The sequence below is a fragment of the Scardinius erythrophthalmus genome (genome assembly GCF_964197995.2).
Source record: "Scardinius erythrophthalmus genome assembly, chromosome: 6".
Lineage (NCBI taxonomy): Eukaryota > Metazoa > Chordata > Actinopteri > Cypriniformes > Leuciscidae > Scardinius > Scardinius erythrophthalmus.
This window is the reverse complement of record NC_138226.1, coordinates 28226846-28252692: the sequence shown is the minus strand read 5'-3', so window position 1 is coordinate 28252692 and position 25847 is coordinate 28226846. Positions and strand designations below refer to the sequence as shown.

At 37.1% G+C, this 25847-nt stretch overlaps 1 protein-coding gene across 1 annotated transcript in view; it reads right to left on the bottom strand.

Moving 5' to 3' along the window:
- nalf1b (NALCN channel auxiliary factor 1b) overlaps window positions 1–4450 on the bottom strand; it is a gene marked incomplete at both ends in the record, with an annotated part of 149147 nt that extends 144697 nt beyond the window's left edge. The window contains one exon of the mRNA XM_081368820.1: window positions 3818–4450. Within this exon, the coding sequence (XP_081224946.1) occupies window positions 3818–4450 (633 nt within the window). The remainder of the gene's footprint in view (window positions 1–3817) is intronic.
- Window positions 4451–25847: the final 21397 nt, after the last annotated feature.

Genomic DNA, 25847 nt, shown 5'->3' with positions numbered 1-25847 from the left:
GCTAGCTGGAGCCATTTACCTCCAGTCTTTGTGCTAAGCTAGGCTAGCGGTGGGTGCGTCAGACAGAGTTACGGCACGCACGGAGATGAGAAGGGTATGTATGGACTTATCTAACTCTGAGGATACAGTGAATAAGCTTAAGGGCAGTTGTATTACACTATAATAATAGATAATTGATAGCTGCACAGAAAACGCTATAACAATAACTGTAAGTATAGAGTCTTATCACCATGTATGTGCATTCAAGATTAATAAATACAAATTATTTCACAGCTATGAGAAAAACGAAATACTGATTACAGGGTAGTTCTGCTCGTGAATATCTAGTTACCTTGTAAAAATTTGTTTTTGCAGGTGAACTGATAAAAAAGCGCACATATAGATATTTCTATATGGCTGGCAAATCAGATTAGAGCTTAATATTTGTGTGTTCAGTATGCATCATATGGTCAGTGAACGGACTGTGGGCGGCCCATGCAGCCTAAGGCTGAAACTAGGGAAGACGTAACAAAACACAAATTTCTCTCCTCGTTTTCTTGTACTTTCCTTAACTCCCTCTCAAACATGCATGCACACACATTTAGACAGATGGAGGATTATGAATTTATTTCATCCAGATAGTTGCTGTTCTGCCTTAGGTTCTTTATAGGCTTGGATTTTGGACTGGGATATGGAAGAGTAATTTTGGGTAGTGTCTAAACAATCTATGGATTAATATGGATTATGCATTGGATTTGTCTGCCATCTGAAGTAGTGTAAATAATTGCTGAGAGCTATAATATGCAATTTGAGCATATTCCATAATAATGCTTCAGTTTTTATTTTTAGACTCATTTAATCTTGAATATCTAAAAACTAAGGCATGGCCAACTGATATATTATATTAATTTAAGTATGTATTAACCCTTAAATGCATGAATCTTTCGCCAATCATTATTACATATTCGGGTCTTTGACACAGATCTATATCTAACACGGATAGATCTCTAACAGCCACAATAGTATAAAACTCTCCTGATATTTTAATAAAAATTGCAAAAGAATAAAATAAAGCATATTTCGTTACCTTTTGGAGCTAAGGGTTTGATTTGAGCAGATGCTTTTTACCATCATCGTTATCATCGTCAAAGCTCATTTCCCCAGTACATTCAGCAACTGGCTTATATTTAAAAAATCTCAATCAACTTCTCAAAACTATAATTTTCAACGTCTTTAAAATCAATATTTTGATCGCTGGCAGCTTCTTCACCAGATCAACCATCAAGTGACAGTGACACTAATATTTGATTGCGTTCAGTACCTGCTCTGCAGTAAATCACTGAGTCATTTCAAGTTTTGCTGATGATACTTCCTATTCGTTTGTTTTCTGCCTGCAGTAACTATAAGTGAAACGTCACTTCATCACTGTGTATCAGACATTGCTACCTGGGATGTAGAAAATGGTCATGCAGAATAAGGCATTAATATGTGCTTTATAAGTACTAATAAATAGCCAATATGCTAGTAATGTGCAAACTAATAAGCAGCTAATTAATAGTGAGAATTGGTCCCCAAACTAAAGTGTTACCACAATTAATTAGTAAACAGATATCATTTTATAATTTAATTTTGATAATACAGCATTCTAGGCAAGCTAAAAATCCTCAATACAGTAACAACTCTGATGCAAAACACAAGTGGATCATCATTATTATTATTACTTTTATTTAATGGCAATGTTATGCTGTATCATGGAAGACTGCCACTTAATATGTTTACTTGAGTTAATTCTATTTTCATTTTTATTACAGAGCCAATAAGCACTCAAAGCTGTGCTGTATAGTCCATATAGTCAATCCCATGTGCACAAAAACACCCTTTAGCCATGACTGTGTTCACAATGTAGCACAGTACCCCTTGTTGCTTCAAGAGAAATACTTTAAATTACTGTAATTTACTGCTTATTTTAGCATTCAAAACACAGCAAAATTCTGTAATGTTCAGCCACGAATAGCATGTTTGACAATGTTATACAGCATTGCAACACCTAATACAGCTTTATTAAATATTTTAGATTTTTACTAGGGACAAAATGGGTGTGAAATAAAGATTGTTTATGTTCTGCATTTCCAGGTGTGATTATGTGTCTTATTCATTACTATGTACTTGTTTCAGCACCACGGACAGGGACCAAGCCACTCTCGCATGTGAACCTGAGCAAAACTAAAAATACATAAATAGCGCAACAATCACACTCACTGAAACCTTGTGTAATGTACTTTACAAAGTATCCTGCAGTACGTTTGGCAGGACATTTTGCCCATGTTTTCTCATCCCACAGCACATGAAATTATGAACTCAAAAACCTTGAGATAGCTAATCGTTTGAGATTGACATGCTTCATATGCTCTTCTTTGCTTTGGCGGCTGCTCTGTCAAGAGCAGCAGTCCTATTTCATGCATGTGCAACAGCAATGTTATTCAACGCCATACCAGAAGTGGAAGAGGAAAAACACCTGAACAATGACTAGAATAGAATAGCCTTCCGGGGATTACACAGAAAAAATCACTGCTGCGCTATTAACGTTATTGAAATTCCATAAAGCACTGCGCCATCTCCCTCTCACTCTCTCACACATGCAATCTTTGTTTCGTTCCATCTCTTTCCAGATTGCAGGACACCTAGAACCATAAATCTCAGTCTGTTTCAAATGAGAGGACATGCCCTCAGCTTTGTCCTTCCATACTGAGGTAATTACCAACTATGAGAGCAACCCCTGTGGACAAAACCTCTTAAACAACCCTAAGAATGTCTGCTGGTTTAATGTGGGCTCCTTTTTGCATGGCTTGCTGAATAGCCGGAAATGTAGTTTAACTACATTTCTTATTAGCCAAGCTATTTTGTTGCTTAAGTTAGCAGAGTAGCCTTGACACTCACTAAAACATTACATTTACCATGATAATATTGAAAAAACAATAACAACACACAAAAACACTCAAGGAACCACTGCATTATGGACATGTGCCATGTTATTCTTTGAAACACCATGGTATTTGCATGCTATTCCAAGGTATTTGAATATGGTAGTGGATTGTATGTTGTATATGAGAAGTACTATGGCATTACCATCTGATACTGTACAACGGCATTCCCACATTTGCCTGTTTCAAGTGCTGTCACGTGAGTACACTCACAATAACTGGTAATATAGTGTTCCAATTTTAGGATTTAAAAATAATAATAATAACAACAATGTATTTTATAAAATATATCAAATGACATCTATTTTTCATATTTTATATTTATATAAAATATGAGGTAGCTGAAATTCCTTTCCTAAACCGTAGCATTCAGTTTAGTTTGTTTATTTTCTGCTAGCTAGTAGCTACATTTTTGAGTAGCTTGCCCAGCACTTCTTATTTCTGTCATGGATCATCCATCATAGGCTATGCGCTTTAGTGAATTTGCATAATGTTTGATACAACTGAGGGAGGAAGGAATCACCTGCATACACCACACAGTAAAAACATATTGTTGGACGCTTCCATAACCTCATTTCCATCTAACCCAAACTCGTGCATTCAAGGTGCTAAAAAAAAAAAAAAAAAAAAAAAAATCCACCTCCAGTTAATCCATAAATGCGCGCACACCGTGAATCCGCGCGCGTTCTCGCGCACAGATGACAAAACAGCGGACCGTACACATGTGGTGTTTTTTTTTTTTTTTTTTTTTCATACACTTAACGTGAAATAAATATGATAACAACAGTAGCGGTACATAGCTTCTGTTACAAGCAGTAAACAAACCAACATCAGAAGGAAAAGCAGCGTACACCTACCGTGCACTCTTCCATGCATGTCCGCACCGAATATACATCCGTTTCATATTTCTGAACCAAAAGCTCAAACTCTTGGTATTTCTCCTGAGCTCGTCGGTCGTAGCGTTGGTAAGCCTGAACGCACTGGCTGCATCCCGACGAATTAGCCATGTCCAGGCTACAGGTCAAATTGTCCGGACTCGTAAACCCGTGAAACAAATCCAAAAGCGAGTAGGAGTTACAAAAAGAAAGATAGAAATCGCTCAGGTTCCACTCGGAGAGGCCCGAGCACACGGCTTCCGGCTCGGCGAAAGTCAAGCAGTTTTTGGAGAGGCTGTCAGGGTGACAAGTTTCAAGACTCCACAGAGGTTTGGTAGAATTGCCTATAAAAATAAGACTCTGCTCTCTCTGATGGCTGGATGAAAGTATATGGTTCGTGTGCCGTTTGTCTCGCGTCCTCGTCAGTTTCGCCTCGGCGCAGAACCACAGATGATCAGAGAGCAAAACGGTGATAAACAAAAGAGAGGCTAAGGACAGTCGCCATCTCTGGGCCCTTTCCGAATCGGTGAATAATGGCTTTTCGTCCTCTCGGGGTGCGAAGCAGATTTTTAAGCCGTCATCTTGCTGCCGACACGTCCAAGCACCCCTGGTCATATTTCAGGAAAGAGCAGCACTGGCCGACTCCACCGCGACGGCTCCTCTGCCACAAAATGCATTGATTTGTAATGTTTTCCTCCCGTTAAACAGCGCTCGTGGCAGCTGTATCCGACTCTCTGGGCTAGATAAAGCCGCGCGCGGTCATATCTCCGTTATTCCGCATGGCTCCCCGGAGAAAAAGCGCTTTCTGTGTGACAACATGCCTCCTCTGTTCCCGAAGCTCCTGCCTGTGTCCCCGTATCTCCTCAAGGGAAGGAAAGACGCTGAACGAGCTGCTCTTTCCCTTTCTGGGCGGATTGCCTTCGATATTCTCTGCTGTTCATCATTACCATCATCATCATCTTGGGTCCTGTGTTAAGTTGCCGCCATGTTCGTCTTGAAACACTTTTTGGGGAGCTGGGTCATTTGCGTCATCTCCATCCTGGCGCAGTAACACAGATCTATAGACTACAGGCGATGGATACGCGCGCGCGCGCGCGCCCGCACTCACACACACACACACCTCACACTCACCGGACGTGTCAGTATGAGAGATCACTCATAATAAATGCACATTTTCACGAACATGTTTAGATTTTAAAGCCGGACACCCCCTTGTCATTCCTCTAGTCCACATTCATGGTCCATTCATCTTCAGAAACCCGTCAAACGATCCCGTCAAAAGCAATCCGTTCATCACAAGCACCAACAAAAATAATAAACGACGAAGTGTGGACGTTTAAAGACGCGGTGGCGCTATATAACATCGTTTTGGCGATGCGTAATGCCCTTTAAATGCGCTAAAACGGGAGGAAAAGGATGTCACAACATGTTGCGTGAAGGAGAATCAGCGAGTGACAGATGAAACGACATTTGTATGTCTCGTTCATTCCGTTCAGGCTGAAGTTTATTAGTATGCAGCGTGTTACTGTGTGTAAGGAGCCGGGCACAGGAGAGACATCTGGGCGTCAAAGCAGCACGTTGGAAAGCGTGCGCGGAAACGTGAGGCGAGTGTGTGTGAGAGAGCGGGAAGAGAGAAAGAGAGACAGATACAGTATATTTGTCCTCTAACAGGCTAACCTTGTGCGGCATGGCCCTGTTTGATACTAAATCTCAAAGCAAACAAAGTGCGCGTGCCGTGAACAATCACCACGCGCTTGGCTTCTGCCTTCCTGTCAATATCTGGGTGCTGAACGTGAGGAGAGAGGCGAGGATAGCATGTAAATGCAGTGCTTTTTCATTTGCATCTTTAAAGTAGTCAGATCACTGTCAGGTTGAATTGCTTGGAGTCCATTCCTTAAAGGGGACCTATTATGCAAAATTCGATTTTAGTGGTGTTTCAACATAAATTTGTGTCGGCAGTGCGTGTATACAACCACCCCATCCATCGTTAGCAGTGTCTCAGAATAAGCTTTTTATTTATTTATTTATTTTGTATTAGACATTAGACACAACATACAACATTTACAGCTATAACATGTCATCCAAAAAGATAACAATCAATTTGAATTGTTTTTTACAATAAATTAAGAAAATAATAATAATAATAATAATAAAGGTAAAAAAAAAACAATATTACTAGTTCAATTTTCAATTAACTTCAACTCTTTAGCATATAAAATTGTATCACTACATTTTGTGTTATCGATACATTGGAGAGACTCAATATACAACTGAAAATCAGCCAAAAATGCCTTTAAACAAGGTTTAGAATTATTTATTTTACTCTTGTGAATATGAAATGTACCAAATAAAATCATTCATCATAAAAGATCAAGATTCATCAAGATTCATCATAAAATTGACAGCTGCAGTTCTTGAATCAAAATATATGATAGTATCTTTGGATGTTAATTCACAGTTATAACCAGATATCTGTTGAACATGTAGATAGATCTTCCCAGAATTTTGTGGAATAATCACATTCAAAGAAAATATGTAAAAAAAACAATCTGGGGTGCGTTTCCCGAAAGCATCGTTGGCCAACTATGGTCGCAAGTTCCGTCGTTACCAATAGAGTTCAATGGACATTGCGATGAACTTGCGACCATAGTTGCCCAACGATGCTTTCGGGAAACGCACCCCTGGCTGATCAGAACAAAATGATCAATTTTCATCAATATCCATACATTTTGATAAAGTATAGTTACTAACATAACTAATTATGAAGTACTTTCAAATGTAATTCCCGATGTTTGTGAGATATACAAAACCGAAAGGGAAGCAACCAAGCTTTTTTCCTGATAATCTCTGGCAAATATTCCAGAAAAATTTCCCTCTTGGCTGAAAAGATCTATTTTTATAAAAATAGATTTCTAATAAATTTATTGGTGCACTTTTTACTGTTAATGTCCACCCCATTTAAATAAAGTATGGGTTAAATTCTACAAGGGACAACATATGGCTTCTCATTAACATCATTAGACCTGTGGGAATTTTATCACAGAATAATACTCTATATTTAATAGGAAATGCCCACTTATTCATGAATTTTTCATAAGAAAGAAACTGAGCTGACTGGTCTAAAAGGTCAGATAAAAAATATTTCCAACTCTGTAAATAAAGAGATTTCTGGTTAACTGTAATATAAGCATTAGTCCACAAGATTGCTTTATGTCGAAAAGTTATGTACATAACATAACTTCCAGGCCTTAAAGGGGCATTTCACCCATTTGAACATTGTTTTTTATTTAAAGTGGGTCATATATGTAGTCGAAATGTAAAAGAAATTTTGAATTTGGTGCCTTTGTGACCGAGAAAAGACAAAAAATAACTTCAGGACGCATTTGTATGAAAGACAACAACTCCCACAATGCACCACATTGCACAGCTCCGCAAGCCACTCCCACTAATCCAGAAAGCGCATATCTGCCATATATAAGCGCATATATAGAGAAATCACTCTTCCGTCTACAAGGCTAGCTACCACCAGAGCTTGAAATTAATTTCACATTCACACAAAATGTCTAGTTAGTTGGCGAACTCATTAGTGCATTACTCCTCGTTTGTATTTCTTTCGAAAAGGTGAATTATTGCATGGTACCTGGATGTTCAGTCAGAACATTATGCGGTGCGAAACTAGGAAACTAGTTCACAACACAAACGTCCGTGTCCTCGTCTGATTCAGAGATTTCGTCCAGGAGAAATTGTCATCGTTGAAATTCTTTGCCGCAGACGGACTCTATCTCTGTGTTCGTAGCGGTTCGTAGTTGCATAGTGAGATCACCGGCGCCACCGGTCCGCCCTAACTCGAGCCAGTCCGGGCTCCTCGTCCGCGGCAGGCAGGTCTTCTGCCTCGGCTGCTCTTCGCTATAATGCGGCTTGTAAAGGTAGCCACAAACACCTGATTCAAGCATCAGACTTCCGAAATCCTCTTCCTCTAGTCTATATCATATTGAGCACTCTCCTCCGCTATTGTCATAACTGTACATCTGTCTCCACAGCGCCTGTTAGCTTAGCTTCAAACAAGATGGAGGATATTGCTTTCAGTTTCAGAGAGTAAAGTCCCACCCACTGATCTGTAATAGGTCTGTAGCGTGAGCGGGTCCCGCCCCCTGGGAGAGATGAGGAACGAGTGCTTGTAGTCTCAACAGAAATCCCCCCTCTTACACTTCCTCCTACAATGACGCAAAATGACGATTTTTGCGTCATTGTAGGAGGAAGTGTAAGAGGTAAATAACAGATTTCTCCCGTATCAGGGAAAAATGAAAGAGTGTTGCACGACCATTCAATAGTATGACTGGGTTTCTAACAATGCAAAGCTTAATGCAAATGGGTGAAGTGTCCCTTTAAGAGCTTGTTGATAGAAATTGGATTATGTCACAGGCAGTTTGCTAATAGAGTAATCACACAATAACAAAAAATGTAAACCTCCAATCTTTTTAAAAATTATTATATGATATAAAAAAACATATCGAGTCTGATTTAAGTAGACAGTTTCTGAGCCATTTTACTTTAAAAGTATAATTTAAATCGAAAAAACCTTGGACCCTGAAGAACCTCCTTTCTTAAATGATGATGTTTATTCCTCCAAACAAATTTTGTAAATAACTTGTTGATTTTCTTTTACAAGTCGAATCTTGAACAGAAAGAGATAAAGCTGGATAAAAAAATCTAGATACCCCTTCTGCTTTGGTTAATAGGACTCTGCCTGTCAAGTCTCCGTGAAGCCGTTTTTTTTTAAGTTTGGGGGAAAAGTTTAATTCTTGTCTCTCCGCTATATCTTTTGTAACACTTATTCCTAAATACTTAATCTTATTTTTTACTGGGATATTACATAAAAGTTTTTCTTTTCAATCATAAAGGCACATTATTTCACATTTATTTACATTTAGCATTAATCCAGAGGCCTTAGAAAAAGTACATACTAACTTCAATGCTGCGGGCAACTTTGCGTTTGTTTCAAAAAAAGAACAGTATCATCCACAAGATGAGTTCATCTAATTTGTCTGTTGAAGATGGTAATTCCTTGAAAATTTGGAGAATTCAAGACTTTGGAAAGAAACTCTACAACAGTGAGGAATAAGAAAGGGGCTATAGGACAACCTTGGCACACTCCTCTACAAATGGGGAATCGTTTAGAAGTGTTTGGATATAAATGAATAGAGCTATTAATACCTATGAAACATTTTAATTATATAAACAAATCTTTCCCCAAAACCAAAGGATTTAAATGCCCTATACATAAACTGATGCTAAATTGTATCAAAAGCTTTGTGGAAGTCTAAGAAAACAATTAAAGCCTCTGATTCTACTAAATTTGAATAGTCTAACAAGTCCAAAATTAGTCTAATGTTCCAATTTATGTGTCGGCCAGCAATAAAACCAGTTTACACTCATTAATGATTTAATCTAGACCTTTTTTGAAGCGAACTGCATAAACAAGAGTTTATAATCTACGTTTAATAATGTTATAGGACGGCAGTTATCCAAAATCAATTGATCTTTATCGGGTTTAGGAAGGAGGGTTAATAATCCCTGTTTCATCGAAGTCGATAATTCGTTCGATTCAATACATTCCTTATACATTTTGAATAAGGGGTTTTCAATAATATCCCAAAAGCAGAGATAAAATTCAACTGAAAGACCATCTGTGCCTGGCGATTTTTTTCTTCTTCATTGAACGAATAGCTGTAACCATCTCTTGCTTCCTTAGTTATTCATCACAAAGGTCTCGAAAATGAATAGAAATTGATGAGACAGATTGCTTAACTGACTCAATATCAATATCAAATACAGATTCATATAACTTAGAGTAGAAAGATTCCACATAATTTGTAATAAATTTTGTATTTGAAGTGAGTACATCATTAATTTTAAGAGAGGAGATCATTTGTCTTTTATAATTTAGTTTTTCTAGTGAAAAAAAAAAACTTATATTCTTTCCCCCTTTTTCTAACCACTTAACGAATGAATTCCCCTTTTGCTGTATTAATCTGATCGATTTGAGTTTTTAATGTCTCCAATTTGACTTTTTCATCTTCTGTAAGATTAACTTTTTTCAAAAGAAAGTCTAATTCTGTCATAAGTGCCATTTCCTTATTCAAATTATTATTTTTTTTTTTAACTTGCTTACTAAAATAAACAGCCGACTGCCTAACTTTAAACTTAAATAACTCCCATTTCTTAACATGTGACATTTGCTTACTCCCAGAAATGAGTTGTGCTACTTCATGAACCTGGGTAACAAACCCTTCATTACTAAGCAAATTGTTATTTAATTTGCAATAGCCTCGTATACTATTATTTTTAATATCACAACCAGAAAGTGTCAAAACAATCATTTTATGATCCGAAAGAGGTGCATGGCAATATGTAACATCAATCAAATATTGGACAGATCCTGGGTTGATTAACCATAGATCAATCCTTGATTGTAAAGATCTAGAGGAGTTACTCCAAGAATACAAATTTTCATTAAAATTCAAGAATCTCCAAATATCCACTAAAGAAAGATGGGTACACAGAGAAGTAGTAAATGTAAATTTCGATGTAGACAGCATATGTGGTGGGAAACCATCTAAGAAATCATCTGGGGCATCATTAAAATCTCTGCCCATTATCAAAAAGGCACCTTGATATTTCCCCATCAGTACTGATATAGAATGAGTGACCTCTGTAGACATTTTTGGCTTGGACTGAAGAATTATGACCATACAAATTTCCTAAAACAAATACAGAGTTATCCAGTTTAACAACTGTTAGTAACCATCTACCTTCTTTGGAGCTAACCACTTCCAATACGTCACCTTCAAACTTATTTAGAAGAGTAGCAACACCTGCCGAATGATGAGAAGCATGACAAAAGAAGATTTGATCGCCCAGAAACATCAGTTTCGCACAAATGAGTCTCTTGTAAAAAAAAATGATATTTGCATTTGTACGCCTAACAAAAATGAACATATAGTCACATATAGACTTCATTATAGTACTGTCTCGTAAACCCCTAACATTAAGAGAAACAATCTTTAAACAACTAAAATCAAATAATCGTATTTGGATGTCAGAACAATGTTATATAAAGAACCCTGAAACAACAAAATTCACAAACCAGTCGGTATTGATCCACTCCAAACTTCGAGGAGTCGCATCACCTGGACGAAAGTTATATGGCCTGAAGACTGAGCACACGTTTTCAGTTCGACTGCCTACCCAGCATAGTCAATACCTCCTTCTCAGTTAATATTCATCTTGATAGTCTTCAACAGACAGTTTTTCTCCATCAATAAAGGCATCTGCTCCACAAAAGTAAGATCTCTTCCCCTCTTCTCTCGCCGCCTTTACCCTTGGCCATTGCAGCTTCCTCTGTTGCCTTTCTGCAAATGTCAGGTCCTCTGCCAGGCGAACACCTCTTTCCTTGAGTGCAGGATGATCCCGTACAGCTTTCCAGACTTTCTCTCTAGGACCGGAGCGCGAACTGGATGATGACCGGCCTACGTTTACTTCCAGAACCAGGACGTCCAATCCTGTGGATCGTGTCAACGTAAAAACGGATATCATCTACCTCGTCCGGAGTCAGCATTTTTAGGATTTCGAGCACTTTGACTCTGATATTTTCTCCATCTGTTTCTTTGAGGTTGTTTAGCCTCAAATTCCATCTCCTACTGTAGATCTCGGCTTGATCGCACTTGCCTTGAACCATCCGGAGCACTTGCTCAATCTGTGATATGCTGTTCTCGTTAGCCTTGACCCTTGCATATAGAGATTTCATCTCCTCGGCCACAAAGTCAGCCGTCTTTGACCGAGTTCTGGGCTATTTGTTGTTCCACCAATGAAAAGCGATCATTAACAGCATTGACAGCACGAAGTATATTGGCATTAGAGACTTTGCGATCTTCTTCCTGACAGGGTTTTTTTGAAAGAGGACTGCCTGTTGGAGTATTTGGGGATGAATCAATGTCTCCAGATGATGCTTCGAGAAGCGAAGAAAGTACATTTCTGTCTTTGTTCTTTGCCATTTTGTAAAATTCGCACGTGGGCTAGCAGTGTGATTAATCAATATAGGCTGCGTCACAGTCTGTTGGGATTTTTATCATGTAAATTTAATGCATTCTACCTTTAAAGAGAGTTCCCACTCCATGCCTTGTAATTAAACGTTACAGATTTGGCCAGAAGATGCAACTCCTCAAAAACGCCTCAGAGCTCGAACCAACACAACTGTTCATCTTGCGCCACCCCTGTCTCAGAATAAGCTATTTACAGTTTCTATACAATTGACCGTTCGCAAAGACCCGCCCCCCTTAGATACTGTCGCTATGTCCGACAAGCTACGCCGTTCTCACGCCACACCATGTTCTCACGCAGTGAAAAATACATCACGGAGCAAGGAGGAGACTGACAACACGCTGACAGACAGGACAGAGCAGGTTACTTTTCGGTTACGTTTGATATTAAACATATTAAACAAAGTCTCACCTTTCAAATTTGGTCATTTTTTAAAAGAAATTGAAACAATAAATACCGTTTTGTTGCTCTTTAATGTGCCGTGACAGATCGCTGTAGAGCATCAGTTAAAGCTGCTCGTGAACCGATCATCTCTTCCTTCTAGTTAATTTATAGCCTCAAATAAACATGAACAAACATAAGAAGGAATGTTGTTTTAACCACGGAAAGGCGTCAGTACACTCCGTTTTTCAATTTCAAATCCTCCTATGTTAATCTACTCACTATCCTGACTGCTTTGTCGGACAAAATGGCGGATGGCGAAGTATGATTGGTCAGATCACCTGTCAATCAAGCTCCCTGCGAAGGGTCAATTGTCACATCATCATAAGTTTAGAATGAAATGGCTTTAAAACGCATGCAGATAATAAACTGAATAATGATGAAGAACTGCAATGTCATGAGCGTGACAGCCATAGAGATGATAATCAAAACCAAACAGATGTTTTAGTTTCTGGCAGAGTATCTGAGGCACGAGCTGTAAAGGCTCAGCCGTCTTCTGGAAAGCGAGGTGGGAAGCAGCAGATAATTTGCATTTAAAGATACATGCAGGAAAACAGCTTGTATTTCCTTCCAGTCAAAAATGGCCATTTACAACATGGTTTAATAAATGATCTGTGGGGTATTTTGAGTTGAAACCAAACACAGACACATTCTGGGGACAACTGAGATGTATATTGCATCTAAAAAGAGGCATAATGAGTGCCCTATAAAATAAATTGCACCCCCTAGGAAAATTAGATGTTTTTTTTTTTTTTTTTTTATATATATATATATATATATATATCAAAGTAAAAAACATATATATATAGCCTATATTTATTTGTATTATTATTATTATTATTATTAAATTAATATTAAATAAAATATAAATTAATATTATTTAATTTTAATGAATATTAATTTAGCAACAAGTTGGGGTCTGGTCCCCTTTATAACTTCAATGCCGCAATTGAATTCAAAACCAAAGTTTGTGGGTCTTGCAAAGTTAAATCATTCTGTCAAATGATGATCCTAGGGGAAAAAAATGCTCCAGAAGTGTACTGTTGCTTGGTTACTATTAAGGGTATAATTATCACTTTATTACAGGTTTACATATTGAAAAACATATCACTAAAACATTAGTGTAAAAAAAAAAAAAAACTGAAATAAGAATGGTGTCATTTAGCTAACTGTGCTAGAGGCAGCACAAGACAATTCAAGTTGCACAAGATGAACCTTAACAGATTTAGTCTCTAAAATATCCTATAGAAATGTAGAACAGCCTAAACTAAATGTAGAACAGCCTAGATCTGCCACTGCTTCGCTTACACAGGGTGTTCCTCAAGGTTCAGTTCTTGGCCCACTATTGTTTATCATCTGTATATATCCACTTGGTGACATCATACGCAGGCATGGACTTAAATTTCATTGCTATGCTGATGACATTCAAATGTATCTTACCATCAGCTCCGATAGGCCATCCCTGCCTGACTCACTTACTGCATGTATCAGGGACATCAAGCATTGGATGTCTCTGAATTTCCTCAAATTAAATAATAAAAAAACTGAGATATTGGTGATTGGCTCTGCTGCCTCAGTCAAAAAGATGGACCTATCCTTTGATATTGATGGAGTTCATGTTAAGCCTTCGTCATCTATTCGTAACCTTGGTGTCTTAATCGACTCAGCTCTATCTTTTGGCTCTCATATTTCTTCTCTTGTTAAAAACTCTTTTTTTTTTCCATTTTCGTAATATTGCAGGTCTTCAATCTTCTCTCACTTTAGCTGATGCTGAAACCTTAATTCATGCATTAATCACATTACATCTGGATTATTGCAATGCTCTATTTCTTGGTCTGCCCAAAAACCTTATTGCAAGATTACAGTATGTTCAAAACTCAGCAGCAAGAGTTCTCACCTCCACCAGGCGTTCTGCTCACATTCCTCCTCTGCTTCACGACCTTCACTGGCTACCCGTGGCATCACGTTTTCACTTTAAGGTATTACTTTTAACGTTTAAGGCATTAAATGTTCTTGCACCTCCATATCTGTCTGATCTACTTTACTCTTACCACCCTGCCCGGTCCCTTAGATCAGCTGAACTTGGTTTATTGTCCATCCCTCGTTTCCGGTTGTCTACTGTAGGTGGAAGGTCATTTAGTGTTAATGCTCCTAAATTATGGAATTCACTACCCCTTACACTTCGTAATATCTCATCTGTGGCGACATTCAAGACTCAGCTAAACACATATTGGATAATGTGACTATATGTGTCCTTATGTGATTGTAATGTGTGTGGGTGTGTAAATGAATTGTAATGCACAATTTAAAGCGACTTTGAGCTACGGAAAGGCGCTACATAAAGCTATTTCATAGCTTAAAACATCCTACTTATTATAAACAAAGCGTTTAATCAAGCTCCAAAAATGGCTTGTTTGGATATTGCAGGATTTGTGATGTCATACAGATACAGGCAAATACATCTGCATATTACTGCCTCCATAGCAAGACATTGCACCATAGGCCCCACCCACTGGCATTCAGTTGCATTCACGTCTTAAAGCAAATAGAACCCATTATAATCATTGATGCTGCCTACACACTGGATACAGTATACAGATGAATATTCAGTTTCTGACGTACTCCACAGTCTGTCGACAAGGATCATATGTTTGTTCGGAGCATTTTGTTTTGTAAATGAGGCACAGTGTAATGGAGAGGTCAATAAGCAACTAAGGTTGATGAAACAGCCAACTGTATTGGATCTGCCAACAACTGCATCATAAACTGTTAGTAAATGATTTCAGAATGTTTGTCTACATTACCGTTTTATATGGATGATGTTTTCAAAACACTTAATCACGTGCATCATTTCAGACAGAGGGGCAGAATTAGGGTTGACAATAATATTTTTTCCACATATATACAGTATGTATGAAAGGGATAATCCACGACTAGCTGTGTATTACATGATATAAATGCACAACGTGGTTGCCTTCTCATTTCTGAGAAATATGATGTTGCTATTCAGTAGTGAAGATATTTTATAACTAAAGTCACAGGGCAGCGTTGATAACAAGTGTATGTGCTCCTGCATGTTTCTATGTGTGAACACAGAAAAGCGCGATGTCCGCTCTGTGTGCACACCGCATTACTATAGAACGGTGATTCAACTGACTTAGAACTACCTGTGCATTAAACGGTTTTATTGCACACCTTCCATCCAATCAGAACCGAGTATTCAGACAGACCATGGCATATGTATTTATACAACAGTTCTTTCTGGTTCTCGAATCTGATTGGCTGAGAGCCTTTTCCAGCTGTGCTGTATTCACACTGTAACAGCACTCTGATTGTTTCACCGTTTGTATCACTCCGCTTGTGGCGACTGTCATGGCAGTCAAGAAAATCCACCATATTTTTAAAAATACTACTGTATGTTGTGTCACGAAATGTAGTTTTAAGAGTTTTTTAGGCGAGAATGTTGTTATTTAAACCTCAAATATGTGACTAATATATAATTATAGTGGCTATTTTACAATCTGTTGAGACAGAAAACTTTCAGGACTATGTGTCATACTGTGAGATCCACAATGAGCAGGAAATATGAAAGGGGTCCTCAGAGTTATAATTCAAGATTTACTTTTTGTATATATTACAGATCTCTGCCTTTTAATTTAAATGTATATTCTTAAATTTGTTGCATTTTTAAAAACTTTGTTTGGCAGTTTTGAATTGCGACCTCATGCTGAGGACAGGTTAAATTAGAAGTATTGTCCAAGTATACAGCATGTATTTAAAATAATTCTAAGAAATTATTTTACAATAAAAGCAATTAATGTCCTGAGTATCCAGATTTCCTTTAGATATAACTTTAATTATTTTTATTTTGATGAATTGCTGGTGTGTAGGACATGTTTGGTCCCTTATCTCAAGAATCAGTAATAATTTATTCTAAATAACCAATTGTATTGTAAGGGATCCACTGGAGGCAGCTTATTGAGAACCCAAGTGCAGTTTATTACAAACAAGATCAAACATGAAACAAAGGCATGGCATGGCACAAAACCGTGGACATAAACGTGAACATAGACTTACACAACAGTGGTCACGAAACATTACTTGACGAAACACATGGCAAACATTAGGGCTTAAATACACAAGACTAATGACCTGACAAAGGACACCTGTGAACAATGAACCAATGACAACATGACACATCAGACAAGAGGTGTGTTCGACAACGGCTGCGGCTGGATGTAACCGATCGGCGAGAGTAGCCGCGTGCAGGCGGGGAGGAGCTGAAAACGGAGACGTGAAGTCGGACACTTTCTGGTTCCCGTAGTGACCGCTCACATGGTGTTTGCATACTTTACCACAGCTGAAGTGAAATAAATGCAATATTTGCCAAATAATACACAGATGTTTCAGAGACATTTTCATTCAATACTTTATATACTGCTTCATACAGCATCTGTTTGAACAAGAATAAAGTTCAACATAAGCTACTATCAATGAAGTGAAGTCTACGTTTTTTAATCAGTTTTAATTTGATAAACATGACAATATAACATCGCAACGACATGAAAAGAGTGTTTACTGTTATAAAAAACTGATTTGTGAACTTTAAAGGAACTAAAGGTGTTCGAATAAACACGAAACACACATGATCATTGTCATGCGGTGAATCTGGCCAATCGCGGCTACTCTCGAATCGCTCTCGCGGTACTTTGATGGCATACATCACAGTCACGTGGCATTGGCGCTGTATCAAGTCGGACAAAATTTCTAACCGGCATGCACTGCTTCAAGTCAGCCGCCGATCGGCCTGCGCAGAGCTGCATGAAGTCGAACAAGCCTAAGGGAACATTTGGCAGAATCACATGACTTTGAACAGGGGATCCCATGATAGACAGGAAACATGACACAGACATGAAACATGACAAAGACATGAAACGTGACCAAGATGAGACCAAAACGTGACATATGTATCCAATCACTTTTGGCATTTAATAACCTTTTAAATTAGAAAATTAATACAGTAACCTTGGATATAATATGACAATAATGACAACATTTTAATTTAGTTTTGCAGTGCAGTGTATAAAAACAAACAGCTGTTGCCATTTTATTTTTGTGGTTAAAATATAATTATTTTCAGCTCCATTGTACCCTATGACCCTAAATTGAGTTTGGGAAGAAACAAAAAAGATGGTTTGTTTGAATGTTGTTGCACATGCTTTTGTCAGTGCAGCACAGCTCTCATTATGATGAGATTATATAACTGATGAACTCTTCCTGTTAAAGATTTTAGAGGAAGTGCTTATCACTCATTAGAGAAAATCAGTTGGCAGAGCAAGGGGAAATTCACATGGAAAGATTCTTGGAAAATAATGAGGATTAACAGAAGTAAATTATGAACTCATCCTCCCCCCATACCAATAGATTGCAACAGTTGGTGTCCAGAAGTAAAAACTACATTTGTTTTCTCCATAGGGAAGATAACTTATAAAGCTTAAAAGACAGCCTACTGTGAGCTACAAGGTTGTTAATCGATAATATTTGCTTCTGTTGAAGCCGTCAGCCCACATTATTTCAACTTAGTTTAAAAATAATTGTGTTTAACAGCAGAATTTGTGGCGAAAAACCACATCACCCATGATACAGAAAATTCCACCAATCAGAGAGACAAAACAAGCTAAATAACTCCTTAGACCCGCCCACTCCCACGAAGCACATCAAATGACATAATCAAGTTGGTTTCTCAAAATACTTAAACATTTGTATATATTGCATACATGCATATTTTGGAATAAACAAAATGTAGCATTGTTTTCATATAAAATCATCATTCTTAAATGAGTAGTTTTTTCAACTTTATTTTTATTATTAATTTGATGATGCTGTTCGCAGTGCTTCATGGGATTGTAGTTCTTTCCCTCACTAAAGCCATTAAGTACACAGTCTTGTACCTATTTGTATTTTTGTCTGATTTTTAAATACTTTTTTGGTTCCAATTAAAGTTTGTACTGTTATGATTCACCTTGTAGCTGGCTAGCGTGTTTCATGGCTTATAATGCTTTAACAAAGACTTTTTTTAAATCCCTTTGGGAGAAATAAATGGGAAAAAAAACACTGCTTTTGCACTCTATACTTCATGGACTGAGTTGGAATTAAAAGGCTCAGCTTAAATGAACACATAGATGCTTCCTAGTAGAAACATCTCTCTTCTGTAAATATATGTTTGTTTTCGTACACATACACTGCTTGTGACAAAAAATAGTAGTTAGTAGGACCCCTCTCTTTTTTTTTTTTTTACCAATTTTTAATGTCTCCTATAGACTAAGGCTGGAATCTCATCTATACTCGACGGAACAGTTTCAAATTGCCTGTTCTTCTCCTGGAATATTTTCAGCGTTCTCTCACAAGACTTTTAGCATTCTCATCAAGAGATCTAAATTATGAATTGTGAGACGAGCCGGGTTGAAATAGAGCACCACGTCTGCATTAAAATCAAGACGATGAGCAGTACCTGTAGAGCTTGTCTCTATCTTCATTTTAATGATGTTCATGGACTTATCATCATAACATGGGTCCGGTCTCGCTGTCGGCCAATCAATAAGTTACGGCAATGTTATCCTGTGTCCAGTGGGCAGTAAAAATCTAATGATATAACAGCTCAATGAACCCTCTTTAAACAAACATTCTCTAGAGGAGCAGCTATTTCACTAGCAGGCAGTGCAAACAGTGACGTGCTGGGAGAGGAGGATCGTTCCCTCTTACCCATCTGTCACCAGTTGCTCGCTCCCTGTCAAACTTTAATATCGGAAATCAATGTAATGGTCCCAAAAACACTCCTCTTTTGAGCAACTATTCATTTGCAGCATTATTATTATTATTTTTTTTATGACCCCAGTTTCACCTTCATCGTCATAGCAACAGAGTAACCCATAAGAACTGACAGAACTCCCTGTGGGTACATAATAGTGCTGGTGTCATTTGTCAAATAGAACCAAGGATACTCTAGTCCTGTGGACTGCATGTGTGGTTGGGGCAATTGTAGTGGAATAAATGGTAGTCAGACATTTTAAATTAATGAGATGATTTACCCCGCAGGCAGTCTCTACCTAGAGCTTGATTTCTGCCCGAAGAGAATGAAATATGGCCAAGCATCTTTAACAACTTACTAGACCACAGCAAAGACATTGATCTGTTCTCCTTAAAGGGATAGTTCACCAAAAAAATTCAATTCTGTTTAAGGCATAGTTCACCTAAAAATGAAAATTCTGTCATAATTTACTCACCATCATGTCGTTCTAAAACTCATTCTAAACACTCTAAGACTTTTGTTCAAATTCGAAACATAAATAGAAAAAAAGAGAAAAGTAATCAATATGTAAAAGTAATCAATGTGAATCAAGCAGTTTCATCCAAGTCTGAGAGAATTAAAACCAAAAGACTTTATGTTATATATATATATATATATATATATATATATATATATATATATATATATATATATATATATATATATATATATATATATATATATATATGAACAGATTTAACTTTTATTCGCATCTAAACATTGATCAATGAACAGAGCATAACAAATGTGGTAAATCATATTTGTGGATCATTATTGGATTTTTTTTTTAATGAATTTAGTTTTAATTCATTTTTTTTATTACATTTTATGAATTAACCAACTCATAAACATACTTTATCAATAAAAAATACAAATAAATAACCTGTTAAACATGAAAGCAGTATGCAATCATTTAAGGCATTACCATGGGGCGCCGTTTGTAAAGCGGCTCATGCTGAAAATAACAGCAACATTTTGTCACATTTAGCTTCAAACAATGTTTAAAAAACTGGTATGAATTTTTGACGGTCACTTTTTAGCACATTTACTTCAATATTTGTCAACTTAGAGATATTTTAAATAGTTAAATCTAAATATTAAATGTTACACCTAAATGTTAAATGTTAAATCTAAATGCTAAATCTAAATCTAAATGTTAAATCTAAATATTAAATCTAAATCTAAATATTAAATCTAAATCTAAATCTAAATGTTAAATCTAAATGTTAAATCTAAATCTAAATGTTAAATCTAAATCTAAATCTAAATCTAAATGTTAAATCTAAATGTTAAATCTAAATCTAAATGTTGAATCTAAATGTTAAATCTAAATCTAAATGTTGAATCTAAATGTTTCAGGTGAAACTAAATATTTAGCTAATATGCAAATTCAAAATGCCGGTAACCGGAAGTGCCAAAATAAAAGCTTGAGGAGGTTAGTGTGTGTTTATAGCATGGTTTATAGTGTCAAATAACGAATAAAAACCATCTTATCCGAGGAAATGGACTCTTGGACATGGATTATCGTGATAATAACTACCTAAAATAATGAGGCGGTTGCTGTCGTTGAAACATTTTGAATAGCTGCCAGGACGGCTCTGCCGATGTTCTCGGCTAACACCGATTCGTTGGACATTTTGAACGACAGTAACGTTACCGTACCTGGTCAGGGGCGGGCGGGGATATATGCTCTTGCTGGCCTTTAAGCAAGCGAACATGACAGAGAGTGATGACATGACATTCAGTCAAAGTGAGCCCATTCGTGGCCATAGCTGGCTATTATGGCTACAGGTCATAAGTCCCGCACTTTTCATAAAAGTGACACTAGCCTAATCTTCAAATACAGTTTCTCCAAACGTGTTTATTATTTTAGGTAGTTATTATCATGATAATCCATGTCCAAGAGTCCATTTCCTCGGATGAGATGGTTTTTATTTGTTATTTGACACTATAAACCATGCTATAAACACACACTGACCACCTCAAGCTTTTATTTTGGCACTTCCGGTTACCGGCATTTTGAATTTGCATATTAGTTAAAAATTTAGTTTCACCTGAAACATTTAGATTCAACATTTAGATTTAGATTTAGATTTAACATTTAGATTCAACATTTAGATTTAAATTTAGATTTAAAATTTAGATTTAACATTTAGATTCAATATTTAGATTTAACATTTAGATTTAATATTTAGATTTAACATTTAGATTTAACATTTAGATTTAGATTTAACATTTAGATTTAACATTTAGATTTAACATTTAGATTTAGCATTTAATATTTAGATTTAACTATTTAAAATATCTCTAAGTTGACAAATATTGTTGTAAATGTGTTAAAAAGTGACCGTCAAAAATTCATACCAGTTTTTTAAACATTGTTTGAAGCTAAATGTGACAAAATATTGCTGTTATTTTCAGCGTGAGCCGCTTTACAAACGGTGCCCCATACATTTCTCCTTATAGTATATACAACATTTTGGCATAAAGTTAGTCAAGAACTCTAGTGTTCTATATAGCAACCACATTTGAACCTTTTTCTCTTAGAGTGTATTTGTTTTAACATGTGAGGACAGAAATCTCTGAGGATTAAAAATATATTCATTTGTGTTTCGCAGATGAATTCAATTCTTGTGGATTTGGAACAACGTAAGGGTGAGCAAATGATGACATCATTTTCATTTTTAGGTTAACTCATCCTTTAAATGGAGCAAGCATAAGATGCGATACTGTACTGTTACATGTTATACTGCTCAAAGAGATGAGCTGTTACACAACAATATTTAAAAAGATCTGGTAGAGACCAAATCTTGTGTTGTGCACATCGTGGCTTTCGTTTATTTATGTCGTGTGTTTATGTCTCTTACTGTTCAGAAGCACACAAAGGAAGCCTGAATCAATTAAGGAGCTGGGTATCATAGGGGTTTTGTAATTAAATGCGTTGTGAGTCTCAGGGTCCTCGCACCACCCCCAAGGCCCATGTTAAATGAATGAGCAGATCATAGAGTTGATAAATGAATGTGAAATCACACGGAGAGGGAAAGGACAGAGTGCTTTGTGTTATAAGCAGAGTGACTCACTGCTTATAACACAAATATTATAAATGCCTCATTTAGTTGACTGTTGACCCAAAAACAAAATTTACCCGAATGAGTTGTTTTCTTCAGTGGAACACAAAAGGAAGCACTATTCACATTCATCGAATGAAAAAACTGCTTGAACATTCTGCTAACAATCTCCTTTTGTGTTCTGCAGAAGAATGTCATGCAGGTTTGGAACGACATGAGGGTAATGGGTAGATGAGGACATTAGTAACACCGATGGGAATGTCAGAAGCCCCATGCACAACATTTGTGTTGCTATGATGCTCTGGATCCCTGATCTACAGCAATATGAAAGGTAATGGTGGATGGTCGTGTGGCGTTTGCAGAAGAGTTTTGGAAGTCACACATACAACGTTTGTTTTACAAATGCAAACTGAGTGTAAAGCATACTGTGCTTGCAGTTTTGCAGACTTGGTCTGAATAAAAGGTACATGAGTGAATGGTTGAGCTAAGTGGGTCTCAAGTACCACTTTTATAGTGTAAGGATAAAAAAAAAAAAAAGAATATGTCCAGTTCAAAATGTCACACTAACCCTATTGTTTTCATGTCCCTAGCCCGCGGCATAAAAATAAAAACCTTTTGAATTGTGGAGTATTTTACTTTTAGAGAAATATATTTTATTTGAAGCCAATCAATTCCCTGAAGGAAAAAACAAGACACGCCCTATTTTTCCTCATTCAATATTACATTTCACTCTGAAAATATTTCCGGTTCAAGTCGACTATAATTTCTTAAATAAAAATAAAATTCAACAAAAGCATCAGATTTTGTGTGAAAATAAATAATAAAAGTGGTTTGTTAGTTTAAAAATCGTATAAATGTATGAGGAGGCAAGGTGGGCCTTTTACCCCACACGGGTTAAAATCAGCATGGGGCAAAAGGCCAAAAGTATTGAAACAAATACTTTGGCTAAACTAATAGATTTTTAACAATGTCTAAGTTAATACTTTTTTCAGAACAATAACTTTAGCCAAGTTTGTACTATTTATTTATTTTTTTATAAAATAATTCATTTTTGTTCAATAAACATATTTTCATTAAAATACATTCATTTTAAACATACTGAAACAAAATTTTTGAAAAGTAAAGATTCTGAAAGCATTGAATGAGATCACATAATAATTTAACATAGCTTTACACAAATATTAGTATTAGTATAGTATATTAACAAATACATATATTTTATTATATAACTTCCCCTTCCTCTTGCAGAAACATTTATTCTCTTCTTTGATGATGTGTTTACCAGCATGAGGGCGGGATTAACCTGTCAATTACATGACATAACAGCAATAGCGAACCACAATGATCCAATCAATTACCGATGGAAAAAATCAAGACCTGCCCTACATCTTTTTCTTGTTTGAGAAACCATTTTACTTGGATATACGTCACAATAGGGAAGAAAAGACTATCGCAACCTTCGTTTCAGGCCGACTTTTATACTTTTGGCAGATTTTACATCACAACTGTCAAAATTTTGACGAGCAGTTTTATCTATGACAGTCTGTAAATGCACTGCATGAATTGATACAAACAATGTGGCTCTTCCCCTCCATCAGGCTTCTCAGCATTACTCAGCTGTGTGTTTGCAAATCACTAACTCTCCTGGTGGGTCTGACTCATGTCTGTCGTAAAAGGAGAAAACTCCAGACTGCAGTGAGAAGCTCAGATGGGGGACACGTGAACACGGGCACTCTCCCGTGATCACCTCACTGCCAGAAAGCAGCGGGCGGCTAATTAAAGAGACGCCTTTTGGCTTTGGCACACCCCACACACATATGTTGTTGATTGGCCACCTTTTCAGGTGTTGCAGAGTGTGTGTGCTGATAATCATATGTAATATGTTTATAACAGGGCGGGGAAGTGGAAGCAGAAATGGGCATGTGGGCAGACGAGCTTGAAAGTGGCATATGTTCAAGTTCACAAAGAGAAAGGAGGGGCTTTTGGGTGTACACTGACAATGACGTGACCAAAGAGAGTGAAGACCCAATTGACATGAAACAGAGAGGTGACACCTGCTCTAACAAGGGAAACAAGGCTTGCACAGCATTTTATGTGTCTTAGCGTTATGTGTCTCTCTGGGTTCAATTTAAAGTGCTTTACTGGCATCCCTAAAATGATTTCAAACACATTTAGTTAATGTTACTTTCTTGACAAGCTTAGCTTGCAGCTATCTGTGAACATTTGGCATTTTCACCAGAAATAAACCACATGGTTTTTACATTGTATTTATTGAATCAGGAAACAGATTGTTTAATTTATGATAAAACTTGTTTCTGATTCTTTTATATTTTTGTCCTTCTGTCATGGCATATGTGGTGATTAAAAAAAATATATAAGAAAAAGAGAAAAGAAAAAAAATAATAATTTGTGTCATCATACTGTAATATGTTGTTGTCATTGAAAAATACATTGAATGTCATTAATGCATACTGTATGGTTTTGGATGATGGCGATTGATATTCCTTGCCTATGGACGATCGATAATTTGAGTACTTTTGCCTTGGGACTTGTTCACCTGCTGGGGGAGTGGGCGCGCTGCTCAGACAATACAGAGACTCAGAAGATGTTGCAGCAGCTCTGTATCCTATGTCTTTATTGACCGTTATATCTCCCCTTACCTGGCAGTGAGGGTACTACATTTTGGAGGCCCCAGTGAGGATGAATGCAGTGCGAGTTGGCTTCCAATGACGACAGCACGCTTCCAGTGCCATTCAGCCTTCTACTCAGCCCAGGTGACCAGTGGAGTGAAGACGTTCGGTGTCCATGTCGAGTCAGGAAGGAAAGTACAAGCAATCTGAGGTTTATCTTCGATACCAGGAGCGCTGCAGGATTCAGCCTGCTAAGGGCATTTCTTCTATCCCTTTGCACACATCTAGACTGAGCAACTCATGGATCAGAGGATCTGAAGCTTGAGGTGATAGGAGCAGTATGTGCTCTTTCACAATAAAATTTGATTGAACTGTGTGAATTCCTAGGGATTGAGTGTGAACTCAGATTTCTGTGATTGTGAGACACATTGAGAGAGAGGCATTAGAGGAGCTTTAAGATGCGGTTATGGCAGAACTTTTGTGTCTAAAAGACAAGATCATTGAAATTCAGAGGGTTAATGAAAACAGTGATTCAGAAAAACAAACAGCACAGACCACTAAGAGAGTGAATGTAAATCCAGTAGCAGAAACCACAGAACAGGAAAAACTGCAAAAAGAAATTGACACATTACAATTAGCACTGCAGAAGTTAAAAGAGCAAAAACAGAGTGCATCTATTCAAACACTGCAACACACAGGTTCACAACAGAACATAAGTACTATTCAGAGTTATTCCACGTTGCCAAGTCCAAATGTACAGCCAGACACAAGCTCCGATCTGCTGTTAATGACACACAGACCAGTCATGCCTCCCTGGACACAGAGAATTCAATATATCAGGACAGATAGGTGAACCTGGACAAAAAGATAAACTCACCTTTTCAAGTTTGGCCCATCAAATCGAACATGGATTGAGCAGGGGAGTT